Source organism: Mastigoproctus giganteus, chromosome 5 (genome assembly GCF_048544385.1).
Source record: "Mastigoproctus giganteus isolate SK-2022 chromosome 5, ASM4854438v1, whole genome shotgun sequence".
NCBI classification, from domain to species: domain Eukaryota; kingdom Metazoa; phylum Arthropoda; class Arachnida; order Uropygi; family Thelyphonidae; genus Mastigoproctus; species Mastigoproctus giganteus.
This window is the reverse complement of record NC_143579.1, coordinates 201,621,518-201,644,993: the sequence shown is the minus strand read 5'-3', so window position 1 is coordinate 201,644,993 and position 23,476 is coordinate 201,621,518. Positions and strand designations below refer to the sequence as shown.

General features: G+C 35.6%; 1 protein-coding gene across 1 annotated transcript in view; it reads left to right on the top strand.

Annotated features, from left to right (window-relative positions):
* Positions 1 to 23,476, top strand: part of LOC150086009 (calcium-transporting ATPase sarcoplasmic/endoplasmic reticulum type-like) — a 516,950-nt gene that overhangs the window by 306,972 nt on the left and 186,502 nt on the right. The window contains 3 exon segments of the mRNA XM_090374328.1: positions 491 to 584; positions 9,191 to 9,321; positions 17,880 to 17,968. Coding sequence (XP_090230454.1) covers positions 491 to 584; positions 9,191 to 9,321; positions 17,880 to 17,968 — 314 coding nt within the window.

Below are 23,476 nucleotides of genomic sequence, written 5' to 3'. Positions count from 1 at the left end.
TACAGAGAAGGGAACAAAGGGATGTTCTTACCAAGAAAGGCTTCAGATTCACAAGTTGCAGCATCTGGAGACTGACCGATCTCTTTGAAGTGCTTAAAGCTTTGAATGGATTGCGCCAGCCCAATGCTGATGGGATTCTTCCTCCTGCTCAGGCATAAATTCAAAGAGACATTGATATTGTAGAAAAAACATTATGGGAATCCTGTTGTGCCAACTTTACTAGACATGTTGGACAGACAGACAACTTGTGTGATCGAGACCTGCTAATGTTCGTAAAATCAGATAAATGCTAACTTAGTGTGATTTTCTCTTGTAGAGAACCTTTGTCCTCATTTTGAATTTAAATCAGTGTTTTGAATTAAAATCAAATAAAAATAGAATAATAAATATAATATATACAGTGGCAAACAAAAGTTATGAAAAACAATTTTATTAACTGCAGAGCTTGTTTCACTTATAATAATGATAAAATAATGAATTATATTTTTAGGGTGCTGTATATTACTTTAAAATTGCAGTTGCTTTAGCTGTTGCTGCCATTCCTGAAGGTCTCCCTGCTGTTATTACAACTTGTTTGGCTTTAGGTAATTAATTTATTTCAAATAACTATGCTAATTAATTTCAGTTGTGATCATTTTGGAAAGTTATTTTTATATGTTAATAAGACCTTTTGAAATATTTAGTTATAGATTCTTACCTAAGTTTTCCTTTAACAAGGACAAGACTGTGTGTGCCATAATTTGCCAAACCATAAGACACTGATTTTTCATAGTAAATGTTGCTTAAAATTTCCCTGCATTTTATGATTCAAAGATGTACTAAGTGCATGGGTATTTTGATCAAACGGTATATTGCAGGGGGTAGCCCCTGCCTCAGAATGGAATATACAGTTTAAATCTTCTTTTATTGCCAAAAATTAAAACCCTGTTTCAATATGACAGTTATCTATTATTGATATTTACCTCTTTTAGCCTTAATTTAATGCATGCAAGGTGTTAATGAGCTCCTCATGACATTTATTCTGTAAGAACAAACCCTTATTCATTAACTCAGTTTAAATTTATTTTATAACCATGATTTTTTTTTAATTTTATGTTTATAAAATAAATTTATAAATTTATTTATCTATTTATAATAAGTGCTTATGTTTGATTCCAGTAGCTTATAGATTACTCTTAGGTGACGTGCAATGCACTTTTCACATATGTGGCATGCTGAAGGCAAAGGTTTATCACCAACTTTTATTATTGCTTAGCATATTTGTGTAAGGTCTTCCATGTATCACTAGAACTTGTCCTTTATTTCCGTAGGAAGGGAGACAACCCTACTTCCCTACCTTCTGCTGAGGTCTACACATGTAACAATAAGCAGCATGATTGGTCTAAAGTACGGTGTTGTCACAAATTCTTGAAAGTCGGAAATGAGATCAACAGTAATTGATCCAATTTGTGACTTTCGAGAATCAGTAATCTCTTCTGAAAATAAATGTTTTTCGGTTGTATGGCACCCATTTTGAGAATTTAATTTATTTAATATAATAATAAATTTTGGAGTCCTGATGAAATGAGTACAAGCCAGAAAAGGTTTTCAAACATATGCTGTGTTGGCTTCAAATTGAAAGTAATTTTAATTGTGCCAAAAAACATAGAAGACAGGTGAAAGACAATTTTGGTTATCTTCCTCCTCTAACTGGAAAAACAATAACATTACTTGTGAATTTGTGCTTCAGATATATGCAATAAAATATTTTTTCCAAAATTCTAAAAGCGGCTGAGTGCATCTTACCATCTAGTAAATATGGTACTTTCTGTGTTAAAAGCCTGTGGGAGTTAATATACACAATATTCAAAAGTTTGTATTCCCCAATTAATTCCTTAAATTGCCCAAAGCTGGCCTCGATTAACACGATTAATTCTTCCTGTGAGTGCATCGTGCAGAATGAAAACTCGTTAGTTGAATATAATAATCAATAGGAAAAATTATAATTGGTCCATAACCTTCAGGAATGTCCATAAAGAATTTTAAAAATAACTTTTACTGTATACCACGTAAAAAATAATGAAAATAATTATAGAATTAAATGTTTATTTCATAAAATACACAATGAAGAAACTTTGTTATGGAAATATTTGACCAGCGTTGACTTTCTTTTTTTCACCATACATTTGCCGATAGCCGACAACAAGCTTCTTTAGCCCTGGTGAAGTAACACGCTTCTTTCTATGTTAGGATTAACATCCATTACCTTTGTTTGAGGTTCTCTGCGATAAGAAAGATTTTACTGTTATCTCCTTTGTGGTAACATTTTCATCTGGCTCACACTCTTTTTCTTCAGCTTCTTCATATGTGCTGTCCCTCTATTTGAAGGAGATCATTGTCAATTCGCTGTTCTGAATGCAAATTCAGTAATTCTCAAATGTTAGCTGTATCCACGCCTTTAAAACCAAGGTCATTACCAATATTAGTTATGTCTTCAATAACTTTTTGAACTGCAACTTTGAAGCCAGTAAAATTTTTCGCACAATGGAGTGAAAAGGTGCTTCCAAACTGCTCTCATATTGCTTGCTGTTACTTCTTCCTATGCTGCATGAATGTTTTCAATGGCTACTTGTATGTTATATTTTTTCTAAAATTCTGGTACAGAAATTGCTTTGTCTCATGTTATAGCTTCAAGTGCCTCTGCAAATGTTCTACTGAGGTAATAAGCCTTGAAGGTTGCAATCATCCCCTTGTCTATGGGTTGCAATAACAACATCATACTTGCCGATGGGGGAAAAAAAAAAAAAAAACGACTCTTTTCATTTAAGTCTCCAGGTGCAGAAGGATGTCCAAGTGCATTATGTAAAAGCAACAGAGCTATTAAAGTAAGATGTTTTTTCTTGCAGTAGCCTTCAACTGTTAGACAGAAATAAGACTTAAACCAGTCTTAAAATAGGGCTATGGTCACCCATGCTTTTTTTTTTTATTTGAACACAATGACTGGAAGAGTTAGATGGCTGTATCCTTTTAAAGCCCTAGGATTTTGTGTATGGTACACAAGCATAAGCTTCAATTTAAAATCGCCTTCATTGTTACCTCCTAATAAAAGCATTAGTCAATCTTTTGAGACTTTGACCCAGGTTGTGATGCTTCATTTGCAGCCACATAAGTTTTAGTTGGTATCTGTTTCCAAAATAGGCCTGTTCCGTCTGCATTAACTATTTGCTGATCATCATACTCACCGTCCTGAATGATTTTTTTTTTTTTTTTTTTTGCAATTCTGCAGGAAATTTGGCTGCAGCACCTTCATCAGCACTAGCAGCTGTTACTTTAACGTTATGCAGTCCTGCACAATTTTTGAAACATTCAAGCCACCCTGAACTAGCAACAAACGTTTCAGTCTCCCCTTGATATTTTGTTTTTTTGAGCTTAGTAAAACTGTTAGCTTTGTTCTGAATATTGTCCTTAGATAATGGAATTCTTTTTTTGATTGCAATCTATTAAAATTGATTAAAGACTTTCCATTTCAATCATTATTGAAATGGAAAGTCTTTAATAAGACTTTCCAAAAGAAGTTGATGAAACTTTACCGTTCTTTTTATATTCTTCCTTAAGGTTCAAGATAGTTCATACTGTAGACTTGCTGTATCCTAGTTTTCTTATGATTTTTGCATGGCCTGCACCGCTTTCATGTTTTTAATAACGAAAATTTATTACTTTCAGCTAAAGTAATAAATCTTCGTGTTTTTTTGACAAACAAGTAACACGTCTGCTTCCGATGGAACACACTGAGGTGGGCAGCAGGCAAATGCTTGTTTATTGCCCGCCCGATGCACAGTAAGCTTAGTGTGCAATTCAAATCTTTTTCAACTATCACATAAAAAAGGTTGCGTTAAGTGGAATTTTGCATTGTGTAAAGTAAAGTCGTATAATTTTTTTTTCAAATGGTGGCAACTGAAAAACACAAAAATCGAACCCACATTATATGAGGCCTGGCTATACTAATACAGAAAAGCAAAATCCAGTGAGGACTTTTACGAGGATTCTGTGTTATTGGTAAGGTCATGCATTTCCACTGAATATAAAATGTTTTATTTTTATGTTAAAGCAATGTCTGTAGTACTTGTTTATGCAACTATTTTAAATTCTGTAAACATTAACATTAGTAGAGGCATACGATGCAATGCAAGAAAGCAAGCTTATGCAGCATCAGCCAAAAAAAAAAAAAAAAACCCCTTTTGCATACTTCAATATGTAGGCAATGTGTGGTTATTTTTAAATTGAATTTATCGTACAAATGTCTACAATGTTTCTGAATTGTTCTGAATCCTGTCATCGGGCATGAGAACTAATGCTGATAGAACAATAGCTGAACATAGACATCCAAATATAATAACCAGTTGGCATGTTAACTTTATTATTTCATCACAGTTAAAGAATGCAAGAATATATGCAGGTTTTTCAATTTTTTTCACCTAATTATTTTACATTTTTTAAAGAATGTTCATAAATTTCATTGGAATATCATACAAGTTGCATTTTAGCATGACATATGCCTAAACTGCACATATGGTATCTCATATTCTTATTTCAAGTTTATTTGATTTATGTTAAGGAAATCCAAGCATTATAGAAATGAAACAGCAGAATTAAATAAAAAAAACAAACAAAGCTCCATATATTTTGTAAATTAATTGGTTTTTGTTGTTACTCAGAGTTGAAAAGAGAACTTCTGTATAAAGGCAATGTTTCAGATCCTATTCTCAAGAAAAGTTGCTGTATTGCAAAGGTGACTGGATCCTTCTGAGGAATGTAACTCTGAAGAGTAGTTGTAACAGTATAGCAACCTGTCTGGGGTTGGTGTGAAGCATTGACATCAATTACAATTTTATTTATACAAGTTTCTAGCCACAACCGACTAACTGGTTAAAATAAATAATATATACATAAAATAAAAGCTTTAAAATACACAGAAGCTTTTGAGGCGAAGTGCCTCTTCATCAGCTAGTTGGTGAATGGTGTACTCCAGTATGTATGTGGATTACAACGGCAAAAGTCAGCTGAGCATGCTCGTGTATCACAAGTCTGGTGTCAGTGGAACAGAGTTACGTACACATGATGATCGGCAGTGCTCATTGCACTGCAATACACTACATTCAATAATAGGGTGCAAGTGCACTCCCCTCGTGTAATTCACAGTACTATTATTGGTGGCTATGTGCAGTGCTTCAAGCCATGAGCACTGGCGGTAATCACGTGAATAGTCGAATATCCTGTCAGGAATCAAGATTGTGCTGCTCAACCCAATAATGTTCGGCAACTGTGGAGTGTTCAAAATTAGTGGTTCACCGAGCCACCTCATGTTCAGAAACCTGGTCTTTTGATCTTTTGCCAGACTCACCTACATAACACCCTCCACAATCCAGACACGAATGCGGTATACAGAACCACTCTGTAGGAAAGGAGGAACAGATGTTTTCACCTTAGAAATAATAGACTGTAATTTCCTTCCTGGAATTTGCACACATTCTATATGATGGCGATGCAAAATCCTAACAAGATGTTCCAATACATATTGGAATTATGTGTAGAACAGAATTAAGTGTATGTAATTCTGTTTTACTGACAGCAGACTTGTGATACATGATCATGCTCAGCTCACTTTTGCTGTTGTAATCAACAATATATACTGGAGTACAGTAATACCCCGAAGTTACGCGATAGGTGGGTCCGACGAAAATCGCGTAAGTCGAATTCGCGTAAGTCGGGGTACAACTTTGCATATAAATACATATAAATTTTGCTTAATTGGGACCAAGGACTAACAAAAACACTACTTTAGAAGAAAAATATTAATAAAATTGCAGTTCTTTATACATATTAATACAAAATATGTATTAAAAAAACAAATGACTTACGTTAAAAAGTTATTTCGATGTCGGTGGCTTCATAAAATCTAACAAATTCGTCTGACGACACAGCGCCTTTTTTTCACGCAGAATTTCTTCGTAGCAAGCTAATAATTTTTTTATTCCTTGCATTGTAGCTATAACGCATTCTTCGTTGGAGTCTGTTTTCTAAAATTTTTAAGCCCTTTACAATTGAGCCCTTTTCAATTTTCAACCTGTCAAGTTTGCAATTGTCATGTGCTTTTCGCCGTTGCTTCATTTAGGCCTGTAGCACGTGCAATATCACATGGTCTTTCATTTCACTCAAAGCGTTTCACAATTTCATATTTTTTCTCTATCGACAGAGGCGGACTGGCCATAAGCCTTACCGGGGAAACCCCGGTGGGCCAGTGTGATTTTGGCCATAAACCATAGTATGAGGCCACTATAAATTTTCCCGGGTAAGAATTTTTGATCCAGTCCGCCTCTGTTTATCGATAATTGCTTTTCTTTTTCTCTCTGAATCTGCAGTGTCTTCACCAGGATGCTTCCTTTTCACACCTTTTAATTAAGTATTTTACTCATTTTTAGGAAATAAAGCGCAATTATAAAACGAGGAGGCACGCTTGATACGCATAAACAAAGCTGCGCGCATGTAGCAACTGAATAAACAACACCATAAAGGCAGAGATACACTATTAACACCTCACATTTCTAGGGGTTACTACCATAAAACAATAAAAATCCAGTTGTGTTTCTGCTAGTGAAATCTGTTATAAACTGGTAGTAAACTCGATCTAATTGCATTTGCGATTATACCGATAGCTGGAATTGTGTTGGTTTTTACGTTATTATGGTGAAATGTGTTTTTCCCTTCAGTGATATAAAAAACATAAAAGCAGCAAAGTTGAATTTTGTTCATCTTTCTCTCTCATTCTCCGCCGTCGCACCGTGTATCGATAACATATGAAAAACGACCTTGAAGATAGTGGGCGGCAGCGTTGCCAAACGAAAAAATCAAGAACCGCGTAACTCCGAGTTCGCGTAAGTCGGGGTATTACTGTACATGATTCACCAACTAGTTGATGAAGAGGCACTTTGCCTCGAAAGCTTGTGTTTTTTAATGGTTTTATTATATTGTATTTCAACGCTTTTATCTTATTGTATTTTAACGCTTTTATTTTATTTTATAATTTCTGTGTTTTAGTATTTTATATATATATATTATATATTTTTTAATAAATTTATTTTAACCAGTTAGTCAGTCATCACTAGAAACTTGATATGCAACCTGAAGTGCGAGGCCTGTGTGGAGGAAATCCTCTTTTCAACTTCTGGGTGACAATAAATCATTTAATTTGCAAATATACATGGATTCTATGTTTTTTACCTTTTGGAAATTAATTATTAATATCCCCATGATGCCCTTTATGAAATAGCAAAATATCACTTTATTGAGATAAGAAAGACCAAAAAAAAAAAAAAAGTTGCACTTCCCATGAAAGACCAGTTCTGCAAATTGCAGTGCTTGGAAATTAGGCACATGCAAAAATGCCTGGTTAAGTATCTAAGGCTGGATTGTGCAAACTAAATGTTGAAGGCATCCTTACCTTTCTCACATACGGTGACATATCCTAAATTGAAAAAGAATGGTTTCAGGATAGATGTCTGAAAATTCACTTTCAATCAGATTGTGATTGATTGTTGGAAAAAATTTCCATCTCATGATGTGGAAGTAGGTAAGTTGAATAAATTTTAAAAAAATTTAGACAGATTATTAGGGTTTTTTTTTTTTTTTTTTTGAAAAGCTATATAATTCTTGCATCATTAATGCTTGCATTATTTGTGACTACTAGTAGTTTACAATATGTTACTGGAATGATATACTTCACATTAGTCACTCTTATGATGGAAATATAACTTGAGCACAATGAAAATTAGTCTATATATGGTTGTAAATTTGAGATATGAAATAAGGAAAGTATTGAAAATTCATTGGGATTGTTTCTCTAAGTTACAGTTTGTGCTGTGGTAGCTTTTTTTGGGGACTGTTAATATATAATTCCAAGCTTATAAAGTACTTGGTCTGATCAAAAAAGTTCTAAGGCAATTTTTGCTTTAAAAAAAAAAAAAGTACATGCATTTTTGTCACTTCAAAGTAGTTTCCACATGATGAAATATTAGCATCCCAATTCTCCTGCCACTTCTAGAAGTATCACTTCAGTTGTGAGCTAATCGAGTTCTGCAGGTTTCACATATTAGATACAGTGCAGCCATGATATACTGTGGTTTCAAATATGTGCGATCATGTCACTATAGAGAGACATGAAAAATGCAGGTTAAGGGGAAAACATGAATTTAACAATAGATACTAGCAGAAGCAACTTATATACCTCACAGAGTGGAACTAGCTATGGCAATGGTTTACAAAATATTGACCATTTTGGAAACCATTATATTGTATTTTCTTCTGCAGTTTATTCCTCTCAATCACATAATTAAATTTTTATAAATCCAGGTGTGATTGTTGTATATGTTCAGTTCAGTTTCTCTCCTGTCTTGCCTCAGAGATGCAATAAAAAATACATTAAAGAAATGTTAATTGCACACACGGACACTCAAAAACTAAACATTATGCCTTTAGTTTTTGCGTAAATTGCAAACACTTGGTTTAAGTTGCCACTGCTACTGACTAGAGTTCGTATTCTCTGTAATTATATTGCAATCTGTGAAATTCACTTGTGTTGTTTATAAATGAAAGTAGTACATCTTTGGTGGGGGGGGCTATAAAATTCTGAATCATATATATATAAAGTAGTTTAATTTTTAAGTATATGAAGCATTACTGTTTAATATTTTTATTTTAAGCAGCATTATTAAATTTAACTACAGTAGTGGTCCACTGACGGCATTATAATAGAACTAAGGGGGGGGATGTGACGAATTTGCTTACATAAAAACACTTGCTGAATGGCTCATCTTTTAGTCACTTTGTATTCCTGATGGAAAAAAAAAAATGTGAAAGGTGTTATTGTGGTCCCCAGACACTCGTGTTATATTGAGGCTGCACTGTATTTTATCCTAGGCTGTTTAAATTTTGAGAGGAGTTCCAAATGTTAGTGATCTCCTACATTGAATTTTTTATGCACTAAAAATATATACACATGCTTTATTTTTCTGGTGTATTCTGGTAATGATATTCAGCAGAAGTTCTAAAGTAATGTGAAATATTTTATATATGTAAAATTTATAGTTCTACTGAAAGTGTGATCAGTATTCTTTTATGGTATTTTTAATTGTATTTGAATCCAATTCTGTTATAGGAACAAGACGAATGGCAAAAAAAAATGCCATTGTGAGGTCACTTCCATCTGTTGAAACACTTGGATGCACATCTGTGATATGTTCTGACAAAACAGGGACACTTACTACGAATCAGATGTCAGTTAGCAGGGTAAGTGATGCGGTGCAATAAGGTCTACCATAGGCAAATGTTATATTTTATGTACAGGATAGTCATAAAGTTCTAATGTATTTGGTTAATAATCTTAATTATTTCAAAATTACAAGTATAAATACTCTATTTTTATCTTTTTTTTTTCCCAACTTTTTTGAAAACAAAGCAAAATAACTTGCTCATTCTTGTGTGTGTGTTATGAATTTGGACAAATCGAAGACAAAATCAGTTGTACTTGGATAAATCAGAAGACAAAATCTGAGAGAAGTTGCTCTTCCTATGTGGCTGAGGGGAAGGCATTTCAGTGCAGTAGTTGAAATCCAATAAAATTCATAGACTTTTTTTTTTTTTTTTTTTTTTTTTTTGGTAGTTGTTGGCGCATAGGCTTCTGTGGCCATAATGCACCTCCCAAGGTTTTTGCAGTACTTTGATCCAAGCCCGAGGCGGGAATAGAACCCGCAACCTTTGGGTTGCCAGGCAGGCACTTTACCCACCCGGCTAGCCCGGTCGGCCCATAGACTTTACTGTGTTTGATTTTCATCATGGCGATCATCCTGTTCCATTGAGACCAAGGTTGGGTATTCAGCAGTATGGCTTGGATTTTTGTTCAACTTAGAGACAAATACTATTATCCACACATTTGCATAAGTTTCTAATGTCTTTTGAAATTGTATGTCATTAACTTGTCATGTGAATTCACTTAATCTGAGATAGGCAGAACTGTGATTAACAGTATTTGTCTCTTAGTTAATATAAGCCCATGCCTTAGTTGCAGGTACATGACCTCAGTCTTGATTTAATTGTCCCTCCCTACCCATGGTGGGCCCTCCTAGTTACTTCATTGAATAAGAGGCAGATTGAAATCTCTCATAACAAGGTTTTTGTTCACCTGTTATCTCTGCATGTAGAGTCACTCATCGTACTCTTAAATCATTATTGCACTCAGATCATGGGTAATGTTGTTGTTGTAATAGTCGCCCTCTTTCGTTTCACTCCATTTTAGTTTATTCAAAAATGTAAACAATCGGGAGCAGCTCTCGACTTCCCTGCTCTTGAACATCAATATTCAGGAGCAGTTCCATATCACTTTATTCTATGGCATAACTGATTATCATGAAATTACCTTAGCTGAACAAGTTGCATAGCCATGTTACAGTGTGATAATCTTCACATCAGTATTAAACTAAGATGAAATGAACTGTATCATACACAACTCATTTTCCTGCTGCATCATGCCACTCACTGCTGATCTGTTAATTCTGAATCCATAAGTTTTATCATGCACAGACTTTTTGACAAGTAGAATATCCCCACCACCCCTTCTCTGCCTCTTTCTTAAATACATTGTAAATATCATATCAAACCTCTTGTGTGCACTCTTTCTGGGTGATATAAAGTTTCCATTATCCCTGTAATATCAGAATTGCTCTAACCAAGATTTTAAAGTTTTTAGGTTTTATTAGCAGCTCTCCTAACATTGCTGTAACAGTTTGAATAAGTATTCTTGTATTGTTTAATACATTAATACATCTGTGAAGTTATTTAAGTTTGGTGCCCTAGCTTTAGTTTCCCATTCACTTGAAGTGTCACTACTCTCTACACATGCATTAGCATTAGTAGAGGCATATGATGCAAGAAAGCAAGCTTATTCAGCATCAGCCAAAAAAAAAAAAAAAAGTTTGCACTCTGCTGAGTGCTGTATCTGCAATGGGTAAAAGCAAAAAGCGTTACTTTGACCTGTTTCATCAATACAGTGCATTCCACAAGGCCTGTTCAAAAACATCAAATCATTTGTATTCCATCTCTACAAGAAAAGATTGCTTCTGCCTCATATGAGTGTGCCCCCACTGATAACAATTTCCTCCAGAAATGTATAGTTACAAGATTTGATTTAAACATTTTCATCCTTCACAAACATTTTAAGACTTTCTGTGAATGCTTAAGAGCATTCACAGAAAGTCTTAAAATGTTTTGATCAGCAATAGGCACAATTTATTGAATTGACTATGTTGTTTTTCTCATATTCTGTTTTAATTTTAGGAACAACCAAATGTTTTGTGGTTCCAAATCAGGCGAGTGAAGTTAGTGAGGCATGATAAGAATGTTTTTATCAGTCAAAAATTGGACTACGAGTAAGTAACGCAGTGCATTGTCACTGTGAAGAAGCAGTCATTTTGAATTTTTTGCGTCATTTACAGTGGATTACATCATTTGAATCTGGGCATTATGCTGCATTAATAGTGAAATCTCATGGAACAAATTCTGAAAATACCATTCCCCTTATCAAAAATAGTCAACACAGCCTTCATGTGTGATTTTGGCTGCTTGTCTTTTTTTGGCCTTAATGATATTTTCCATTGTAAGCTTTTAAACCTTGGTCTCTGGATAATATCTATACATCCAGGACTCATCACCTGTTATAATTTTGGTTAAATATGCAGGAACCAGAGCAGCTTGTTTAAAAACCCAGATAAAATGAGGGCTAGATGCTGTCTTTGCTGTTGAGTGAGGAGAATGTGTGGAACAAATTTGGTATCTGTTCACCGCATGCTGAAATCTTTGGCCAAAACGGTTTGAACCGAACCAAATGAAAGATACTTCTCAGCAATTTCTTGAATGGACAGTTGTCAATTTTACAAATGCTGGTGCAAACTTCTTTGATGTTTAAATGGGTTTTCAAATATTTCTCACAAAGCCCTTGAAACAACTTTTTTTTTCTTTTTTTTTTTTTTTTGCACTACAACATAATCTCATTTAACTCGTCTTCATAAACTATGCTCATTTTACATGGGTCTCTGGTTAACTTTCTAAATTCACAACAAAATTTAACATTTGTGTTTTTCAATTTGTCATTTTTAGTACATACAGTAAATGAGAACAACACTCAAAGCAGCTTTCTGCTAGACTAGTATATAAAAGGTTTAAGCTTGGTATGTACTCATCCAACCGTCACACTCATTTCCAGTCCTCCAAGCATGTTGTTGACACCACAGCATTTGCTGTTGATGATGTTAGAGTGTAAGTAGAGGGTGTCTCTTAGGTTGTCTGCTGTGGAACCCCTTATGTCTGCCTGTGTGGCACATTGTCATTTGGGATATTGTTCTTGCATTCCCCATATTGTGTCGTGATGTCAACTGTTGCACAGTGATCTTGGTGAGCACCCTTTGCTCACCATGAACATCCACCTTGTGTAATCCTTTACAGTTCTGTTGGTGGGAGGTGGTTTGATCCATTGATACCATTCTTTGTACACCTTAGCAACTGCCTAGACATGCCATTTTTGATATGGAAGCGCCCAAAGCACGAACTCCCACAATTATCTCCTTTTGAAACTCTGTTATCTTTACTATGTCTCATAACTGTTACTTTATCAATTTGACTTGCACAACCAGATGCAAATTACCACTTTTCTAGTGTACAAAGCTGTTCAGTTTTTTTACTGCAAGAAAATGCAGCATAGTCCATTATGGATGAGGTGGTCATAATTCAGTGATCACTGAGTATATAGAGATTATCAAATTGACATAATTTTAGGACTTTTTCAGTTGGGGGGTGGGGGGTGGGGGGGAGGTCACATGGACTTGAGCAGTTCTCTATTTGGCAAAAGAACTCTCTACAAAGTAGTGAACAAATGTTACAGCATGTTACAATGATAGGACCAGACTTGGGTTCTACCTTTCTGATTATTTTTTTTTTTTTTTGAGCTACAATCGCAAAGGCAACTCAGAACTTCACTGTAGAACTTTTTAATTCTCTTTCCCTCTAGTAAAAAAAAAATGCTAACAACATTCCCTTAATTTTGCTGTGCAGTTGTACCTTTTTCAATAAGATGGGGTAAATAATCTTCCAGTGGGATTGACTTGCTGTTTGGTTTCGGGATCATATCTATAAACCGATATTTCATGTCTAGTTGTCTGACATTCCAAAATTTTGTTAGCATCCAAGCAAATCAGAAGCAATGTATCTTATTCTCTCTCTCTCTCTCTCTCTCTCTCTCTCTCTCTCTCTCTCTCTCTCTCTCTCTCTCTGTGTGTGTGGTGCTACTCTTAGGGAAGTGGAAAGTGAAAAATATGTTGGTAAGTGGGTGCGAGAGTACATGTGAACAGGTGAAGTTTTTACGGCTCCAGCAAATAAAGAAGTTTTTGCTTTTTTATTGACTTAAATTGGCATATTAATTTTTTTTAGAGTTGCTTTATATTCCTAGTAACAATACTTTAGTTTAAATTGAATTTAGATAGAGATTTTGTAGGTTATTACTTAGTATCAGAAGGGTATCAAATCCACGTGTGGACAAGTTTTGCAGCTCTTGCGAATGAAAAGTTTTTAATTATACTTAGCCGCTTTATTGACTTAATTGTGAGATTAAATTATTTTCTATAAGTAGCTTATAGACCTAGTCAAGCTCCGTGGTTTATTTTGAATTTAGATAGCACGATTTGGAAAGTAAATAATACCTCGTGTCCGTGGATTAACTGTTCGTAAATTGCCGCCATTATACGATACACTGTATCGTATAATGGCGGCAATTTGCTAGCGTAAGGTTTAACAGAAAACTAGATAGCGAGTTATAGTAGTATTAATCAGTAAAATTTATTAATCTTATTAAATTTCATTGTCAATTGAATTGTACTTTTTTAACTAAATAAATATAGTAACCTAGTTATTATAAACGTAACATCATAAATTAATACATATAAGTTGACAGGGGATAAGAAAGTCATATAATGTAACTCGGAGATAATATTCGATACCGACATACATATGTATAGTATTATAATTGCATTGGGATATAGGTTTAGGGTTATATTTAGTATTGGAATTTTATTGAACTTGAATAGAAATCATGACTCAGACCAGAGCAACAAAGCAAAAGGTTCAAACTAGTGCAAGTGCTGTGGCTCAGGGGAAAACTGAGGGGGACAGTTGTCCTCTGAATCAGTCTATTGAAATGCACTGCTTGTTTGATGTTTGTGGAGCAATCAGGAACGGGACATGATATTGCCAAAGGGAATGTCTTTGTGTGTGCATGATGTAAGGAGTGAGAGGAAATCAGGTGCTAACTCGGCATTGTTATGGGCTTATATGAGAGCTTGAAGGACAGGGTGGATGCCCTCGAAGGATTTAAATTGAGGGGCCCATCAAGCCCTCAGCTGCCCATATCAATACCAGAGCTTGCACTTGAACATCACGCAACACAGCGGCAACCCCCTAGGCAGAATGCACTGGTCCCAAAGGAGACTAGTTGTTGCAGGCGACTCTATTGTCAGGGAAATGGGGAACATATTTTGCAAAAAGGATAGATGGAACAGGACCAGGGTATGTGTGCCAGGGGCAAAGGTTGGTGACTTTGTAGGGCAGATATCATCCTTTAAGGGCACAAAGGGTGATATTGTACACGTTGGCACTAATGATATTAAGAGTAGGAGACCGGCAGAATTACTTAAGTACAAGACAATGCTGAAAAAAAGCCGGGAGTTAGGATTGAATTTGAAAGTGCCTGCAATTCTGCCCAGACACGATAGGAGGGAGTATATGATGAGAGCCTTGTCGATCAATTTGGCCCTGGAGAGATTGTGCAAGGATCATTGGGGTAGAATTTTTCTCAGCCTGGTCTGTGCTTGTTAACAGGAGAGACTGCTCCTACAGGAATGGGATACACTTAAATAGAAAGGGTGCAAGAATATATGCTGATGCTATCGAGGCAGAGTTAGGTGGGTCGGAAAACTGCTAGCTTGGGCGGATACATACTAATAGATTAACAGTAGCCACTGGCAGAGGTAAAAGTGATTCTTGCACTACTTCAATTGAAATGCAATTGAGCAGCAGCCTGGAAAGCAAGGCAATGGGAAATTCCAGGGATGCCGGGACATTCCTGGAATTTCCCATTGCCTTGGGAAAGAGAATATACATGGGCTGTGTTAGGATAACTAAGAGTAGAAACAGATGCATGTATACTTGCATGTACACCAATGCTAGGGGTATAGTTAATAAATTTGATGAGCTTGAAGTGCTAGTAAAGACATCAAAGGCAGATATTGTTGGGATATCAGAGACACGGTGTCACACAGACATAAGCAGTGCAGAACTGGAATTTGGGGAGTACAATGTGTACAAAGGGAAGGGTTTTTGCTTTTGTAAAGGTGACTACGGTGGTCTGAGACAGTATTTAAATTCTATACGGTGGGACCAACTGATGATGTTACCAACAGTAAATTCAAAATGGGAAGCATTCAAAGAATTAATCTTGGAAGCTACTAGGCTTTTCATACCAACAAAGAAATATTGTTCAAGATTTAGGCCTAAAGGGATGAACTAATTAGACATGTGACAGAAGAAAAATGCATGGGATACATAAATTAACATGTGACACAGAAGCCTATGATAGATATAAGCTAGCCTGTAACCATGTTACAAAGGGGGTTAGACAGGCGAAGGCAGATTATGAGAAATCTTTGGCAAAGGATGCAAAGAAAAACAGCAAAGAGTTCTTTACTTATGTAAACTCTAGAAGGAAGGGGATGAATCAGATTGCTCCACTTGATATTGATGGTTCAGTGGTTGATGATCCTGCTCAGGTAGCTAACAAACTAAATGAATATTTTGCATCTACATTCACACATGAGGAGTTATTCAGGAAGGGGAAGGTCAGAGGTGTATTCAACACTACTAGATAATCTTGTAATAACTGAGAGTAAAGTGGTGGAGAAATTTTTGAAGATAAACACAAGAAAGTCACCTGGGGGTGGATGGAATCTATCCAGTTATATTAAAGGAGGCAGCAAAGGAAGTAAGCAAATCCTTAGCCATAATTATGAGAGCTTCCCTGGACTCAGAGGAGGTACCCATGGACTGGAGATGTGCAAATGTGATCCCAATCCACAAAGGAGGATCAAAGGGAGACACAGGTAATTACAGACCCGTTAGTTTAACTTCTGTTCCAGAGAAATTAATAATGGAGGCACTGGTTAAATAAGCATTGCAGGATCATCTAGACAAGACTTCAGTTATAGCTCGGAAACAGCATGGGTTTGTTAAGGGGAGTCTTGTCTGACCAATTTGATTGGATACTGTGATGTAGTATCCAATCAAATTATCCTCATATTTTTAAAAGATATTTACCAATATATTTTTAATTTCCCTGTTAATAGTTGCCAACAATAGCTAACTCCTGTTGGACAAGCACATTCTGTCCTGGGGGTTGCTGCTGTGCTGCTTGATGGTTATCCAATTTTAATACCTTCCAGGGCATCCACAACTTCTCATGAAGGCCCATTACAATGCTGAGTTGGCACCTCATTTCTTCACACTCTCTGCACCACGCTTGCGCGCGCGCTCACACACACTTCCCTTAGCTATATAATGTCTTGGCGCCTCTGTAGCCAGGTGGGAAGGAGCAGCAGTGCGTAGCACACGCTTCTTGATTAGACCAGGGTTCGAGCCCGTCACCACCAAATACGGAGGATGCGGAAAGGTCAGGGAATGACCACTGCATATTCCCGGAGCAATATGGCCTTAGTTGCTCATGCTTCTAAAAACCAAAAACAACAACAATATATCATGTCCTGTTCCACAAACAGCACATTTCTTCATGCTTTGATTTGTAGGCGAATTGCCCCTTTAATTCTCCTTTGAGCCCATTGATTTGCTGATTTAATCTGGGACATTGTTTCTGTTTAAATTCAATATAATTGCGAGTACTATCATTATATACTTAAATGCAATAATAACACTACCCCGATTCACCTTTTGTGCAGCAGTAATGCTTGCTAGCCTATCAAGTTTATGATATGTGTGCTATTAGATAACATTGTTTGTACAAGTTAAGTTATTGAATTACAAATGAATTGATTTAAAATGAATTACATAGTTTTTCTGTAGTTATTTAATAAATCGGTTATTTTATTTAATTATTTCATAGTTTTTTATTTAAAAGTTGTGCAATACGAATGCAACTTTTTGCTGTGAGCATAAAGAGTAGAACATAATGACTGTAGTTATTTAAACAGTCTTTTTATTATAACTGATACTTTTTTTTCCATACCATATTCCTCTCAGATGTGGAAAAGAAAAACACCCCTGTCTAACAACTTTAATGTCTGCATAACACTCAGATGCAGTTTCTTTCTCTTTTGACCAGTTTTCTTAAGGTCTGTGGTGATACACCAAGTGAGTTATAATAAAGAAACATGCCACAGATGACCCCTGTTTCTTTTATATAGCCTCATGGAGCACATAATAGTATGATAATGGGTTTATCCATAAACAGACTAGGATGCTTAATCATGACTGAGTTTTCAGTTTTCTCTCTTTCATGAGCATCTCAGAATGCACTCTGGTGCAGTCACGTTTTTTTCAACTGTGCAAACAAATGTAAAATTGAGGGTTCACTTTAAATACACAATTTTTTTTTTTTTTTTTTTGCGCCCTTCCTTCCTCACCATGCTGGTTTTTGAAACTGTTTGGAATGCTAAATTACTATGCTTCTACTGTATTTTAAATTGAACTGATTAACCACAAGTTAATATCCTTAACTAATTAATTTTTCTTTCTTTCAGTTTTTCATTTTAGATAAAGTTGAAAACAGTGATGCTAACTTTCATGAGTTTGAAGTTACAGGATCCACATATGAACCATTAGGAGATGTGTGAGTTAAAATTTATGCATTTCCTCTCCTCTCCTCTTTCTTAGTGTGATTAATAAATATTTATCTTCTGTGTTCTAAAATTCATTTCAGAATAAATTCAATTACAGTAATACCTCGGTTAATGAATCCTCTGGTAATGAAGCTCCTTTATAACGAAGTCAGCAAAAAACGCCCTATGGTGCATGCAAAAGTTTGTAGTAGGGATTTTTGGTACCTAGAACTCACTTCGTGATATTTGGAGCAGTAGTTAATTGCCATTGGTATCATGCATACCTACTGTAGTTCTTTTAATGTATTTTATTAAATACATACTGAAATATCTTTAGAAACCAAAATGCAGATTATAAGGAGGATATAAGGTGGTGAAAAGATGTGCCATGTAGTGCAATCATTGGGGTTAGCACAAATAACTTTAAAAACAATTTTAAATCAAGCTGATTAGGGCCGAATTTACATATAAGCTAAACAAGCTACAGCTTAGGGCCTTGCTCCATCTTAAAAAATCCTTTTTTTAATATTGTCACAGGTGAACTGTAAGAGAGAAGAGCCTCATACATGTTATAGCCTAGAGCCACAAGTTTAAATCTGGTCCTGAAGTTGATAAAGTTAAGCAGTCTGTGCTAAATTGTAGTGACATTACTGCATCCAAGTATCATTATAGAAAAAATGTTAAGTGTTTGGGCAGATGATATGACACAGTGTCATATGCCAGGCACCCAGGTGATAATTCAACACAAAGCATTAAACTTATTTAACTGTTTAAAGGCCCAGAAAGCTGAGGAAACCACAGAGTTTTGTGGCTTCTCACAATGACTTTGAGAAATTCAAAAAAATGTTCAAGAATTCATAACATTAAACTGATGGGCGAGGCCGCAAGTGTCAACATTTAGGCAGCAGCAGAATTTCCTGCACAACTGCAAGCCATAGTAGAATGAGTAAAATACCCACAGAATTTCTTATTCAGTGTGGATGAAAGCAGGCTATTCTGGAAACGCTTGCCTTCCAAAATTTTCATCTCACAAGATGAGAAAAGAACTTCTTGGTTTAAAGCTGCCAAGGATCGATTAACACTGTTGTTGGGAACAAATGCATCTGGGAATATGAAGCTAAAACCAATGCTTGTTTACCATTCCGAAACGCCTCGAGCTATGAAAGGATTCTCCAAACCTAATTTGCCTTTAATATGAAAATCAAATAGAAAGACCTGGGTGACAATGGACTTGTTTACTGATTGGTTTGTCAACTATTTTTGTCCTGCTGTCCAATGTTATTGTGAATGAAATAATTTCGAATCCAAGGCACTTTGGCTACTGGATAATGCACCAGGTCATCCTTCAAATCTTGGCTCACTTGAAACATGCATTCCTGCTGAAGTGCTGTTTCTCCCGCCAAACATAACTATGCTGCTACAACCAATGGATCACTGTGTTATAGCAGCCATTAAAGCCTACTAACTGAGGTGCACTTTTAGTCAACTGATTGAGGCTAATGATGAAACAACAGTCGATCAATGATTTCTGGAAAAATTACAACATTATGAAATCAATCAGCAATATCGAAGATGCCTGGGATGAAGTGACAGATCAGTGTCTTAATGGTGTTTGGCGACATATGGCCCAATATTGTTGTAGAATGTGAGATTCCTGCAATTAGCACAGAAGTTATTCGAGTGGCACATGCAATAGGCTTTGCAGAACTCGACGTTGCTGAGATTCAGGATTTATTAAGTAGCCATGGTGAAACACTAACAAATGAGGAAATCCAAGAGTTAACAGAGCAACAAGTAAACAATTCAGAAAATGAAAAAGTTCCCCCAGAGAGGATATTAACAACATAGACCTTGTCTAATTGTTTAAATGAAGTGACTCATGCCTTAAATGTCTTAGAAAATGATCCCGATTTTCAGTGAAGCTGCATTGTGAAGAGATTTGTTTTGAATGCTTTAATTGTTATAGCGAGTTGCTACACGGTCGTAAGAAAAAAGCAAGACAGTCTACCCTAGATGCATTTTTGAAAAAGCCATCGAGTGAACACTAGTGTTGTTTTGTGTTATTTTTCATAATAAATTTTAAGTTTACTGTTTTTCTTGACTCTTGTGAAGTTTTCTTTAATATTTTATAATATAATATGTATGTTCTGATTTCAAATAAATTTATTTCGAACAATTTGTACCTCTCTTTTTTTAAGTGAAGAAATATATCCATGTTCTTGCTATGGTATTTCTTCCTCCAATAACGAAGTTTTTTATAACGAACTAAAGTACTGGAACGCATCTACTTTGTTAAGTGAGATATTACTGTATTGATTTTGTTATGAACATGATAAGATGAATATATGAATAATACAGTTATATCCACAGGTCAGCAGAAATTTGAGCCATTCTTAATCTTTTTGTTTTATGAATTGCAATCTCTTCTTTAAACTGACCTTGCATATTGACCAATGTTTCTAATAAAATTGTTAATTGGATTCTCTCTCTCTCTCTCTCTCTCTCTCTCTCTCTCTCTCTCTCTCTCTCTCTCTCTCTCTCTCTCGTCTAAGAAAGATGTCTGACTGGAGCAGTACGGGAACGAGAAAGCTAAGCATCGACATAGCTTTGAGAGAATGTGCTCACTCCATTCAAATGTCTGTCTTTACTGCTGGAGACTGTTTCCCTTCCTGTGACAGTGACAAGGTTTGGGCTTATCGCCCTTTAGAAATGACTGTTATCCATGAGTCAACCTAAATTAACTAATATCATTTTTAATCAAATAACATTACCCAGTAGGCACTGTTATTCATTAATAACTCAAAGTCACTGTTGTGACTGGTTTAACTATTTGATTCCATAATTAGAAAGCAGTTGTCCTCAGTTAGTGACCTACTGTTGATAAATGTATTGAATCTAAACAAGCAGCCAAGCAGTCTTCAGAAGAAAATTTCTTACTGCAAATATAACTTTCATTATGGGATAATAAAACCCTTATTGGTAAGCAGTGTAAAAAAGAATGCAGCATAAGTGATTTCTTAAACTCTCAATACCTGTGTTGAAATAGCACCCTGGTTCACTACTTGATTACTGCATAGCTTTCATAGCAGATCAGAACATGTGAATGGTGTGTGATAGAAAATCATTGTTATCCACTGAAGTATTTTCTTTATTATCTGGGAGGCAAGGCTGTCTTTTCTGTTTCTTATATAATTTCTCTCTTTAAACCATTCCAAAAAAAAAACAAAAAAAAAAAAAAAAAAAAACACAAACTTATTTCCTTGTTTAATGTCTCAGATTTTCTGACTTCATTTGATATTTTGGCCTAAAGGGGCATTATATCTTAACAGTTTTCTTTTGTGAATATAACCTAATCCAACTTCCATAGGTGTTGAATTTGATCTTTTTAGATACTTTTCTTTGACAGGATCTTTGTGCGGAAAGATTATATGCCTGACATGTACGATGCTATACTTTGTGACTTCTGACCTACATCTAATTATTTTTAAAATGATAGATGTGTGTTAATCTATCTTAACATGACAGATATGTCCTGGAAAATTGCCACACTAAACAGACTTTTCTTTTCAGTAAGAACACAAGATGCATTCCTGACAAACCTTTTTGTATATAATGTTGTTCTAAAAAGTTGCCACTGTAATGTTTTTGTCTGTAGTTCAGTTACTAAAGCATTGTTTTGTAGTAGCTCTATATCTAGAATCAGAAAATTAAACTGTGAAAAAAAGGGAAAAAATAGCTAAAACTCACCAAAAAAAAATTGTGCGGATTTATGTGGAGTCTGTGTGGAGGCATGCTTGCTCTTGGTACTGATAATGAACTGTTTATAAAAAATGTGTCCAAAGTACTTTGCACAGTACTAGACTTGATTGATTTGATTGAACCAAATTCTGGTTTACTATGGTATCCATCTCTTCAACAATTGACTGCCTCATCATTAAAGTGAAAACTTGCTCTAGTTTCTTTATTGTAATTTGAAGAGTGATCTGTCCTTCTGTATTTCTCTTTATCCTCTTCTGCTTTAATCCTCTAATTTAGGTAGGTCTTTGTTTTATAGGGCTTCATAATGACAATTTAGTAACTCTATCACATCTCCTTTCTCAACTTCATTGAAGCCTGTCTTGTGAAAGTTGAACAGTGCCTGTTATTACAGCTGTTTGCTCATCAAAGCCTTGGAAATCAAATACACCTTCTAGCCATATTTTCTGCCACACTAAATTCAGTGTTGAATGTTTGATTTCACATGAAGATTCTCCAGCATTGTTAATAGCATACATGATGTAATTTTTTCAGAATTCTTGAAACATTAACTTGCGAGCACCCTGTGTTCCATGAATCAACTAGACTAATGTTTTCTTTAACTGGTTCAAATTAAATGTGTACATTGCACCTTGATCTATAGGTTGGATCAAGGCTGTTGTACTTTTTGGGTGAAATTCAACTCTAATGTTATCGGACATCTTGTTTAAGATTACACCGGTTTGCATTTTAGGAAAAGTTGTCTGATGTTTTACTGCTGATAAGAAATCTGAACTACATTTTTTAATGGAAATTTTAAGTTAATTAAGTTAAATTTGATCATCACACAACAAGAGGCTTGAAGTGCTCGAACCCATGTTTAGTCTCCAGAGCAAATTTCTGGTCAACCCTCCCCCATCTCTTCCATCATGCGGTATAGTTGATGTCTTTTGAGATTATGATAAATACTATGGCGAGATCCATAGCAGATCATTACATTTTGAGGGTACAGCTCTAAAACAGTGTTCTCGGGCAGGTAGCGAGTCCGAATAGTGTGTATGTGGGGGGAATTGTCGAGGCCACATTATGTCCCAGATCTGGGTATATATTCTTATGTACGCCATATCCAAAAATTTTATTACTTCATACAGCATGTCTTCTCCCCCCCCCCCCACAACCACCACCATTTCTTACTATTGAATACACCACGAATTGCCAAACCAACAGAGCAAACCTATCTGCGAAAGATCTAAACCTCTCAAACACTTCTTAGTTCATTTCACAAATATACATAGTCTCAGTTCTAATCTCAATGATGTCCATTTCCACTTGCAGTCTGCCAAACCCCATGTACTTTTTCTGACAGAATCTCAGTTATTGGTTGATTCAACTACTGCTAGTCTCAGTTGCTCAAATTATTCGGCTGTATGATTCCTTCCGCCTCAAAGGTGGTACTTGTGCATATGTCCATTCCGATATTCCCTGTCAGAGACTTGGTACTTTGGAATCTCCTCTTTTCGATCTTGGCTTAAAATCTCTCTACCTCATTGTGTCAAATTCATCTGTCACAAATTCATCACACAGACCTAGCTGTTCGAGATGCTGATGCTTTTGCAATTACTAATGACCTCGCACAGATTTTTCATTTGCCTACTAGAATACTGGACAATCCTAACCAGACAACCAACATGGTCGAAGTGACTGGTCCTTTAGGCACCTCAGATCACAACTTGGGGATTCTCTTCTCTGATGGAGCCTTTATCTCATGGCTATTCCCAACCTCA